Genomic DNA, 11,931 nt, shown 5'->3' on the forward strand with positions numbered 1-11,931 from the left:
TTAATGCTGTAAAGGGGGCTGGTGTACAGGTGGGTGGAAGAGTTTAATGCCCATTTATTTTCCCCATCCCACCAGAGGGCCGGGCCCAAAAGGAGAAGAAAGCTGCCCGTGCTCGTTCTAAGGGGAAAAACTCTGATGAGGAGGCACCAAAGATGGCTCAAAAGAAGCTGAAACTCGTCCGCACGTAAGTGACGGGGAGACTTAGGGAATGGGGGGTAACCCCACAAGTCAGGTCAGACCAGTGGGTCCATGAAGGTTCCCCTAATCAGGATGAAACCAATGGTCAGGTACTGCACTTTGTCATAGAATCACAGAAGATTAGGGTTGGAAGAGACCTCAGGAGGTCATCTAGTCCAACCCTCTGCTCAAAGCAGGAACAACCTCAACAAAATCATCCCAGCCAGGGCTTTATCAAGCGGAGCCTTAAAAACCTCTAAGGATGGAGAGTCCACCACCTCCCTAGGTAACCCATTCCAGTGCTTCACCACCCTCCTAGTGAAATAGTTTTCCATGATATCCAACCTAGACCTCCCGTACTGCAACTTGAGACCATTCCTCCTTGTTCTGTCATCTGCCACCACTGAGAACAGACTAGCTCCATCCTCTTTGGAACCCATCCTTCAGAGGGGTTGAAGGCTGTTAGTTGAAGGCTGCTATCAAATCCCCTCTCACTCTTCTGCAGACTAAATAAGCCCAGTTCCCTCACTCTCTCCTCGTAAGTCATGTGCCCCAGCACCCTAATCATTTTCATTGTTCTCTGCTGGACTCTCTCCAATTTGTCCACATCCTTTCTGTAGTGGGGGGCCCAAAACGGGACGCAGTACTCCCAGATGTGGCCTCACCAGTGCCGAATAGAGGGGAATAATCACTTCCTTCGATCTGCTGTCAACCCTCCTACTAATGCAGCCCAATATGCCGTTAGCCTTCTTGGTAACAAGGGTACACTGTTGACTCATATCAAGCTTCTCGTCCACTGTAATCCCCAGGTGCTTTTCTGCAGAACTGCCGCTTAGCCAGTCGGTCCCCAGCCTGTAGCAGTGCATGGGATTCATCTGTCCTAAGTGCAGGACTCTGCACTTGTCCTTGTTGAATCTCATCAGATTTCTTTTGGCCCAATTCTCCAAATTGTCTAGGTCACTCTGGACCCTATCCCTACCCTCCAGCGTATCTACCTCTCCCCCCCAGCTTAGTGTCATCTGCAGATTTGCTGAGGGTGCAATCCATCCCTCATCCAGATCATAAATGATCCCCCAACTTCACCCAGATCAGACCAATGGGCTCATCCATCCCACTTGTCCCTGCTGTGCCCTGGAGCAGTGAGAGCAAGAGCCTGAGTATCATGGCTGGGACTCCTACTGAGAGAAATATCCTTCCCTCCGGAGGGAGATAAAGGCCTGGAGAGGTTAGGACCTTGCTGTGAGGACAGGACCTGGGATAGTGGATTTCTGCAGTTGTGTTATGTGGGGAAGGGTCTCTTTCTGTGTCTGTCAAGATGGAGTCCACAGCAGAGGGGGCCTCCCTGGATGAAGTGAGGGGGTGCCCCCATCCTGGTGACTTTGCTGACCTGATTCATCCTTCTCCTCTGCAGCAGCACGGAGTATGGGATGCCCTCAGTGACATTTGGAAATGTGCACCCCTCAGATGTGCTGGATATGCCTGTGGATCCCAACGAACCCACCTACTGCCTCTGCCACCAGGTCTCCTATGGGGAGATGATTGGCTGTGATAACCCTGATGTAAGAGACTGGGCTTGGAGAGAATGGGGGAGAGACACGCGCACTAGGAGTCTGGTTCTGCTTATGTGGGCCCTGCTATCTCAAGCAGTGACATCTGCAGGTTGAGGGTGTATCTACAGATTATGTGAGAGGGGAGAATTAAGGGGGATGCTCATTTTAGGACCCCCTTAGGGGACAGATTTTTTTTTTTTCCTGGACAAGTCTGGAATCCAGGAGGAGGGAAACCTTAAAACAGAGTAGGAATTGGGTGAGTTTCTCAATCCACTTCCCCAATCCTGAATATTGATGTGGTCACTGCTGAGGATTTGCAAAGGGAGGTTATGTGATCAAATGCTGGGGGGGTTGGTAGCCCTCCAAAAAGTCAGCAGGGGAGGAAACTCTACTGTATGACTGACTTTGTGCTCTCCATCCCACATCAGTGCTCCATCGAGTGGTTCCATTTCGCCTGTGTGGGCCTGACGACAAAGCCAAGGGGGAAATGGTGAGTGGGTGCTGAAACAAGGACATCAGAGGTTTCAAGAAGCTATAAATCACTGGGGAGTCCCATGGGTGTTTGGAGCGGGAAGTTCTGGGGCGGGGTGACTGTGGATGTTAGGGGGGGTTGGGATTGCGTCTCAATGAAGATTTATTGGGGGTTGTGTGTGTTTAAGGGCTTCTGGGTGTGTGGCTGTATTTGGGGCGCACTAAAGGGGGTCCCATAGACTTTGTGTATTGGTGGGTCCCTCCCACGCCATAACTGCTGCCTTATCTCTCCTTTTCCTACCAGGTTCTGCCCTCGCTGCTCCCAGGAGAGGAAGAAGAAATAAAATCCCTAGAGCCCCCTGGTGCAGTGGCCAGAGTCCCATCTCTTCTGCTAGGACCTCATCAAGGCTCCCCCAGCCCCTGGGCCTTGAGGTTGTGGGGAGTCTTGCCCTGTTTGTGGTTAGGGTGACCTTTGAATGGGCTGTGTCCTTATGACAGTTCCAGTGTGTTCTGTATCCCGTGCTGCCTTCAAATTCCCCTTGGAGGTCCTTTGTGTGTGCTGTTCTAGAACAGGTCTCTGAATCCCAGAGGGAATGAGGGTAGCTAGGTAGCCCCCAGATTCCCAGGGGTAGGATGGTCCCCTGATTTCCCTGGCTCACCCTTCACCCCACTTAGAGTCCATTGCCTGCATCACTCCTTGGGGAGGCCAGGCTTAGTCGGGGAAGTGAAAGATTACCTGAATGCCCATGGGAAGGAGGTCAGTCTCCCCAAACTTTATAGGTTCCTGATTTTATTAGATCTCTCCTGCGTGTGGGGGTAAGCAGACCACCTCTTCATCTTACAGGTTGGTTAAAAAGTTGGATCCCTTAGTCCCCTGCCCTATCTTACATTCCACTATCAGCTCCAGTATCAAGTGGTCTCTCTGTTGTATATGGGAGAGGATGGAGTTTAGAGATAGCTTAAGTCTCATTTATTCCCCTCTGGGAGAATATCTCAGGAATGGGTACTGTGTCTTACAGGAAAGAGGAAGTGTTGGTGATCTCAGGTGGAGATGGCTCTGTACCACCTGTGCTTCTGCCCCAGAGTTCCCCAATCCTTTTTGCTGTCCAAGATCCTTTGTTCTGCTGGTGATGGGATGTTTGGGAATCAAGATCCTCCTTGTAAAATATGGAATTAAATAAAACCCATTGAAACAAACACCCCAGCATTTGCCAGGGTCTGTGATTGTGGGTCTTGGCTCTGACCTGTGGAGGATGACACAGAAACCTTCTATAGATCCCCTCAGTGGGTAAAAGAGGTGTTGGTGGAGGATAGGGTGGCACTCTACATTAAAGACACCATTACCTATTTTAGAGTTATCAGTAACTCAGAAGATGACCTAGGTGAATCATCTTAGGTTCGCTGGCATTTCCAAAAAAATCAAAAGTTTCATTTTGGGTCAAACTGAAAATGAAAACTTTCCAATTTTTTTGTGAATTGAAAAATTGGAAAAATTTCAAGTAGGGTTATATGAAACATTTTTTTAAAAATTCATCTTGGATGTTTTTGTTTCAATTTTGGGCATTTTAACAAAGATTCGGGAGGACTATATTCAGAAAACAGCTGGAGGAGGAGGTGGTTGTGGTGCCTTCCTTATAGCTTTTAGCCTAGTAGTTAGGGCACTACCTGGGATGTGGGAGTCCCAAGTTCAAGTCTGCTCTAAGGAATATTTATTTATAAAAGGTGGAATAGCTTCAACAGGAGAGCTTGAGGAAAAACCGTTTGGTGAATCTAGTCCTCCTTTACTTCTGTTAAGATTTCAAAAATCGAAATGAAGAGTCATATGAAAACAAAATGCTTTGTTTCAACATCTCCAAAACATTTCTTTTTTTTTGGTTCGGTCATAACAACTGAGCAAACTCAACACAAATCATTTTGGGTCAAATAAAATTGTACTTTTTGGTGAGTAAAATATTTGCCATTATTTTTTCCCAGTTGTACTGATCATATGGATTAACATGCTTACTAACAAAGCCCAGGAGGGATACTGATGAATGGTGAGTGTTTCCCACACACTCTAGGGCACCCCACCTTTACCCTTCTGTGCACTCAAGGCATAACCCGGTTAATTTAGGCACCCCCACCCTTTCCCAGTTATAGGGCTCCGGTGAAAGGCACCCACCCTGAGCCAGTTCCCAGGGATCAGGGCATAATCTTCTGCGGGTTTGCAAGGCCTTTACCAGTGAAAGAGCCTTAAACAGTAATATCTTTAACCTCTGTTTGTTTATTAACAGTTACCAAAAAAACACACATGCTAAGCATGCAATGCTCACCACTCCCAATAAGGCAGACAAACTTTTCTTGGTGACCAGTCAGGATCAAGTCATCCAGGGCTCCAGCTTCTGCAGGATATGATCTGCAGGGTTTTGAGGTCTGGCAGCTCTGATCTTGGCTTGTGTTCTGGAGTTAGGTTCGAAAGAATTTCCTTTTCGACCCCCAGTTACATAATTAAACTAAATCCTGCTTAGCTGTACCTTAACCAATCATTTTAAAGTAAAGTACTACGAAACAGTATTTTCACCAATTCTAGCCCATTATGAAACAATTCTTTAACCCAGAGGTGGGCAAACCCTCCTGCCCGGCCCCTGAGCTCCTGCTCCAGGAGGCTCGCCCCCAGCCCCTCCCCTGCTGTTCCCCCTCCCCCGCAGCCTCAGCTCGCCCCGCCACCGGCGCAGTGTTCTGGGTGGCAGAGCTGTGAGCTCCTGGGGCAGCACAGCTGCAGAGCCACAGTCTGATCCCGTGCTCTGTGCTGCGCGGTGGTGTGGCTGGCTCCAGCAGGGTGGCGCGGCTGCCTGTCCTGCTGCTGTGGGTGGTGCGACTGTAGTGCCACCAGCCACGGGTGCTCCAGGCAGCACGGTAAGGGGGCAGGGGAGTTTGGGGTGGTGTTCAGGGGGTGGAGGTGTGGATAGGGGTCGGGGCGGTCAGAGGATGGGGAACAGGGGAGTTGAATGGGGGCAGGGGTTCCTGGGGAGCAGTCAGGCAGGAGGGGGGGGTTGGATGGGGTGGCGGGGGGGCAGTCAGGGGCAGGGATTCCAGGGGCCATCAGGGGACAGAGAGAAGGGGTGGTTGGATGGGGCAGGGGTCCTGGGGGGGGGCGGCGGGAGGTCCGGGGGCTGTCGGGACAGGGAACGGGGGGGTTGGATGGGGCAGGAGTCCCGGGGGAGGCCATCTGGGGGCGAGAAGCTGGGGGGTGGGGGCTGGATAGGGGGCGGGGGCTGAGCCACACCTGGCTGTTTGGAGAGGCACAGCCTCCCCTAACTGACCCTCCATACAATTTTGGAAACCGGATGCGGCCCTCAGGCCAAAAAGTTTGCCCACCTCTACTTTAACCAGTCACACCCCACCACCTTAGTTGATTTAAATCTTGCAAAATTAATTACGCAACAGATAGAAACAATTAAAGAATCAGACAGAGCCCCTACAGATAAACAATAGAGAAGTATCGGGGGTAGCCGTGTTAGTAGGGAATAGAGAAGGGTCCATAAAGGCAAAACAATAAAGTATAGATTTCACAATCACAGCTGTTCAGTGATTCCTGAGCAGACAGAATGCTATCAAAGTTTTCTTTAAACATCTTAAGATTTGTTCTTTGAGTGCTTGCTCATGTCGATTCCATGCTAGGCGTGTGTGCGCCCACGTGCACAGCTCCCAGACACTTTTCCTTAATGATATCTGTAGGGCTGGCTCTGGTGTCCTCTGGAGTGCCATGCTCATGCGCCAGTACATTAGGCGCCACCAGCCCTGTGCCCTCTCAGTTCCTTCATATCGTCCGTGACAGATGCTGGAACGCCTCTTTCAATCTTGTTCAGAAAGTGTGATAGTGGTCTCTTCAAACTGTTTGTGTTTTATAGTTTTCAGATAGTATTGTTAGCAGTTAAGGTAGAGTTAGAGTCAGAGTCCCTGTTGGGACATTGCTACAGGGACAAGGCATGCCCCGATCACCGGGTTTCAAGCCATGCTCTGCTTGTAATAAGCCGATATGGGTTAGTGACCCCCACACAAGCTGCTTGAAGTGTTTGGGCGAAGCGCATATAAAGGACAAATTTGTAAAAACCTTAAGCCAAGGACCCAAAAGCACAGAGACATCCGCTTAAAGGCACTAGTAATGGAGGTGGTTCTTAGACAAGACGTGATTCATCACTGGCGAGGCTTCAGTCTCCTTGGCACTGACCTGCATCTTCTAGACAGCGGTTGCCATAGCCTCTGGGCAGGTCATCAGTGCAAAGGTCACCTGCACCCCAGTCTCCAGCCCATTGGCTCTCACCACCATCCCGTTATCGGTCTCCGCCTACATCGCCATCATCCTGGCACCATTCTCCAGCCTTGACGGCAGAGGGAGGCTCTGACAGCACCTCCATGGTAAGCTAGGGAGGAGTCTTCCCCAGAATTCGAAGGGGGCACTGTTCACTGGGGGCACCAGACGTGGCAGGGCCTGCGATGGGTGCCTGGCCGGAGGACCAGTGGCCGATCCAGTGGCTTTATTGGAATTCCTGAGGCCTCCCCATAATGCAAGGGCCATACTCACAACATTCCTCAGTGGGGCCCTCCAAGAAGCAGTCTGTAGTACCATTGGTACCAGGACGGGACCCGGAATTGGATTCTGACTCCGGCACCGGACAAGAGACATTAGTTGTGGGGGAAGACTCTCCTTGGGTAGTGTGTGGCCCAGCCCCTCCCCAGTTTACCTTCCTCTTCCTCTTCCCCTTCCCCTGAAGAGGTGGTCATGGGTCCATCTCACCCTCTACCTCCCAATGACTTCAGGGGTGGCCTCAAATCTGGGCCTACAGGCTGAGGAGCTTGCAGAACAAGCAGACAGCCTTTTTGACATCTTGGCACCGCAGCACCTGCCAAGGTGGCACTACCTGTGCACAAAGGGGTGCTTAAGATAATAAAGGCCCTGTGGCAAACCCTGTCCTCTTTGCTGCCCATATCAAAGAGGGCTTTAAAGAAGTATTATGTGCTCACCAAAGGATCTGAATACGTATACACCCACCCACCCCCAGGTTCACTCATAGTATCAGTGGCGAACAAAAGGACATGAAGGGACTGGCAAGGGCCACGCCTAAAAATAAGGATGCAAAAATGTTGGACCTCCTTAGAAGGAAAATTTATTCGATTGCACGCCTGAGGATATCTAACCAGTAGGTGCTGCTGGGTAGATATAATTACAACTTGCGGGACTCACTGACAAAATTTAAATATTCCCTGCTGCAAGACCTGCGCCAAGAGTTCGGGTCTATTCTGGAGGAAGGCAGGTCAATAGCCAGGGCCTCACTCCATATGGCTTTGGATGCGGCGGACTTGGCAGCCAGGGCTATGGCTATGTCAATGAGGCAGAGTTCTTGGCTGCAGTCCTCTGGCCTCTCCCTGGATGTCCAACAATCCATCCAGGACCTCCCATTTGAGGGCAATGCTCTGTTCTCAGAGCAAATGGATGCCAGGCTGCATGGCCTGAAAGACTCCCATTCCATGCTCTGCTCTGTGGGGCTTTCCACACCACAGACCTCCAGGAAGTCATTCCGGCCTTCTCCCCCACCGCTGAAGGTCTTAGGCTCCTTGAGACAAGGCTCCTACAGGAGAAGGGAGAGAGACAAGGGCTTCAAACGCCATTGTCCTACCCCGTCCTCCTCAAGCTCCCAATCAGGCTCTGCCTGTCAGGTGTCCCGAGACAGGCATTTTGAGGGTGTGCCCAAGGACAGAGTACCAGATTTATCGGATCCAGCCCCCCCTTATTCCCTTTCCGTACTGCCTGGTTCCGAATTACTTCAGACCGCTGGGTGTTCAGCACTGTAACCTCTGGGTACACCCTGCAGTTTTCCTCCATCCCTCCCTCCCACCCCACCTCTCCAGGGACGCTTCTCTGGAGCAACTCCTCATCCAGGAGGTAGAAACCCTGCTAAGGGTGGGGGTTGTAGAGGAAGTCCCTCAAGACATGAAGGGAAAGGGTTTTACTCCCAGTATTTCCTAATACTGAAGGCCAAAAGGGGCCTCAGACTCATCCTAGACGTGTGTCGCCTTAATAAATATCTCAAGAAATTGAAGTTCCACATGGTCTCCTTGGTCTCCATCATTCCCTCTCTGGATCCAGGAGACTGGTTTGCCGCCCTCAATTTGAAAGATGCTTATTTCCATTTTCCAAGGACACAGAAGGTTTCTGCGCTTTGTAGTGGGTCAATGCCACTACTAGTTCATGGCCCTGAATCGCCCTAAGGGTGTTCACAAAGTGTATGGCCATAGTGGCCACTTATCTGAGGTGTCAAGGGGTGTCCTTATCTTGATGACTGACTGGTCAGAGGCAGGTCACAAGCTCAGGTGCAAGGCAGCCTCGACTTGGTGAGGTTCACTTTTCAGGATCTGGGCCTGCTTATAAATGAACAGAAATCAACGCTGTCACCAGTGCAATGGATAGAGTTTATAGGAGCAGTACTCAATTCTACCCAAGCAAGTCCGTCCTTCTAGAGTCCAGGTTCTGAGCCATGTCGGACCTCATCACCCACATGAGAGCCCACCCGCTCACAACTCCCCGTGTATGCCTCAAGCTGCTGGGCCACCTGGCAGCATGTACTTGCGTGGTTCAGAATGCACGTCTGCATTTCAGACCCCTGCAAGCATGGCTGGCTTGATCTACATGCCAGGCAGACACAATTTGGACCAGATGATCACAGTCCTGTCACACATCCTGGCTTCCCTGGGGTGGAGGATGGAACCCCATTCGGTGTTGGAGGGCATTCCCTTCATAGACCCGTGTCCTGCAGTAACCTTTGTCTCCAATATATTAGACCTGGGATGGGGAGCCCACCTCAGCGACATCAGCATGCAAGTTCTTTGGTTGTAGGAAGATCGTTCCTTGCATATAAACATCAGGGAACTGAAGGCGGTTCGGCTGGCCTGCCAAGCTTTCCTCCCCTTTCTGGAGGGCAAGGTGGTCTGAGTCCTGACAGACAATACAAAGGTGATGTTTCACATCGACAAGCAGGGCGGAGTCCGCTTGTCAGGCCTGTGCAAGGAGGCTCACCAGCTATGGGACTTCTGCATCCAGTGCGCCATTCATCTCATGGTGTTGCACCTGCTGGGCAACAAGAATGTGTTGGTCTTTCTCGCCTCGCCACAAGTGGTCTCTCCACCTGGAGTTGATCAGCTGCATTTTCCAAAGGTGGGGGACTCCGTAGGTGGACCAGAACAGGAAGTGTCACTGGTTCTGCTTGATCCGCAGGCTCGACAGAGGTTCCCTGTCCGAAGCCTTCCTGTTCCCATGGTCGGAACAAAGGTTATCCTGATAGCTCTGGTGTGGCCGCATCAACACTGGTTCAGCACGCTGTTAGAGCTTTTGGTAGCAGTCCCATTGGAGCTCCAGCTCCAGCTGGACTTGCCTTCACAGAACCACAGCTGTTTGCTACACCTGAATCCAGCACCACTCCACTTGACGGCATGGTTGCTGCATGGCTGAATGTGGAGGAGCATGCTTGCTTGGCTCAAGTTCAGCAGATCTTGATGAGCAGTAGAAAGCCCTCCACTAGGGCTACCTACCTGGCCAAATGGAAGCGTTTTTCATGTTGGGTCTCGGGCCAGAACCTATCTCCACTCCAGACCTCACACCCTAGACTACCTGTTGCATCTAAAGCTCCAAGGTTTGACTCTTTCATCAATCAGGGTCCACTTGGCAGCCATCTTGGCCTTCCATCTGCTGGTTCAGGGCAGATCTGCTTTTTTCCCCATGATATGAGGGTCAGATTTCGGAAAGGTCTGGTGCGACTTTATGCTGAAGTTCATGACCCTATCCTGCCTTGGGATCTACACCTGGTGCTGTCTAGGCTCATAGGGCCACCCTTCGAGCCATTAGCTTTGTGTTCCCTGCTATTCCTCTCGTGGAAGGTTTCCGTCCTGATTGCAATCACTTCAGCCTGCAGAGTTTCCAAATTAGAGTGCTCACATCAGAACCACCCTATATGATGTTCTACAAGGATATGGTCCAGCTGTGGCCCCACCCAGCCTTCTTGCTGAAAGTGGTGTCACAGTTCCACAATAATTAGGATATATTCCTGCTGGTGTTTTATCCCAAGCCTCATAAGTCCAGCGAGGAACTCAGGCTACATATCCTTGATGTTAGAAGGATGATGGCTTTCTAGCTCGAGAGAACCAAGCCCTTTCCTAAGTTGACGCAGCTCTTTGTTGCAGTGGCAGACAGGATGAAAGTCCTGCCGGTTTCCGCCGAGGGGATCTACTCCTGGATAGCCACATGCATCGAGTTCTGCTATAAGCAAGCAGGGGGTCACCGCTAGCTATCATGACCACCCATTCTACCAGAGCTCAGGCTTCGTCAGCAGCTTTCCTTGCACAAGTTCTGATATAGGACATCTGCAGAGACATGACCTGGTCCTCGGTCCACACCTTTGTATCCCATTATGTCATTACCCAGCAGGCATGGGATGACGCAAGTTTCAGTAGAGCAGTGTTGCAAGCCACAAGACCGTGAACTCCGAGCCCAACTCCAGGGATACTGCTTGTAAGTCACCTAACATGGAATTAACATGAGCAAGCACTCGAAGAAAAAACTGTTACCTACCTTTCGTAACTTGTTCTTCAAGATTTGTTGCTCATGTCCATTCCATGACCCGCCCTCCATCCCTGCCGATGGCAAGAAGGAACTGAGAGGGCGCAGGGCCAGTGGCGCCTAATATACCAGCGCATGAGCATGGCACTCCAGAGGGCGCCAGAGCCAACCCTATGGATACTAAGACAAAAAGTCTCTGGCAGCAGTGCAAATGGGCATGTGCACACGTAGCGTGGAATGGACATGAGCAACACATCTCGAAGAACAACAGTTACGAAAGGTAGGTAACCATTTTTTTTTCTTTATCTGGTGATGGTGGGTACTATTAGGACAGGAATGCCTTCTTAATAGCCTGATTTTACATTGTTTTGATGAAATTTAGATGAAATCTGAGAATGTGACTCTCTGCTTTTTAGTTCATAGCTGCTGCTGTCTTAATGTGGCTGCTGCTGCTTACTGTAGAAAAGGTCCTCAGACCTTACAGTGGGGGTTTGTTACAGACCACCAAATTGAACCAAAGAACAGGATGAGTTACTCCTTAAACACTTGTATGTAATGTGTAGGTAAAAATATTATTATGAGAGACCTCCGTATGGGAGACTTATGCTGTCAGTCTCATGCAGCCAGCAGCACATCATTAGAGTTTCTAAAAAATTGTACCTTTTGCAAACCAAAAAGTTTTGGGTTACAAATTAGATACTGGGTGCAATACTTAGAATGTCAGATCTTGGGGCAGGGAGCATCTTTCTGTTCTATGTTTGTTCAGGACATAGCAAAATGGGGCCCTAGTCTGTGACAAGGGTTCCTAGGCACTATGGCAATACAAATAAGAATGATAATGATACCTTATCTAACACAAAAGGTATTGTACCCAACATTTTGGATTTCAGTATAAGGGATAAAGATGAATTGATCCCTAGACTGGAAGTTGGTGGTTGGCTAGGATCCAGTGATTATGACCTGAAAACATTCAATATGGGCAAACAGTGGACATTCCCAGTTTGTCCAGTGATCAATTCATCTTAGAAGATATGAAGTTTAGAAAATTGATAGGGGGAGCTAAAGACACTAGGGAAAAATCCATGGATGGCAGGGCTACGGACAATCAGAAAGAGTTTAAGTATATCAGGAACAAATGAAATC

The 11,931-nt window shown here is 50.1% G+C and overlaps 1 protein-coding gene across 6 annotated transcripts in view; it reads left to right on the forward strand.

The window, feature by feature from the left end:
* ING4 (inhibitor of growth family member 4) overlaps positions 1-3,397 on the forward strand; it is a 40,917-nt gene extending 37,520 nt beyond the window's left edge. For 5 of the 6 annotated variants that reach the window (XM_034787429.1, XM_034787445.1, XM_034787455.1 and 2 more), the window contains 4 exons: positions 76-184; positions 1,589-1,736; positions 2,156-2,217; positions 2,503-3,397. In XM_034787429.1, the coding sequence (XP_034643320.1) occupies positions 76-184; positions 1,589-1,736; positions 2,156-2,217; positions 2,503-2,542 (359 nt within the window). In that variant the 3' untranslated portion in view covers positions 2,543-3,397. The remainder of the gene's footprint in view (positions 1-75; positions 185-1,588; positions 1,737-2,155; positions 2,218-2,502) is intronic. The other variant, XM_034787436.1, reaches the window with a different exon arrangement.
* Positions 3,398-11,931: the final 8,534 nt, after the last annotated feature.

This window comes from Trachemys scripta, chromosome 1 (assembly GCF_013100865.1).
Source record: "Trachemys scripta elegans isolate TJP31775 chromosome 1, CAS_Tse_1.0, whole genome shotgun sequence".
In the NCBI taxonomy this organism is placed as follows: domain Eukaryota; kingdom Metazoa; phylum Chordata; order Testudines; family Emydidae; genus Trachemys; species Trachemys scripta.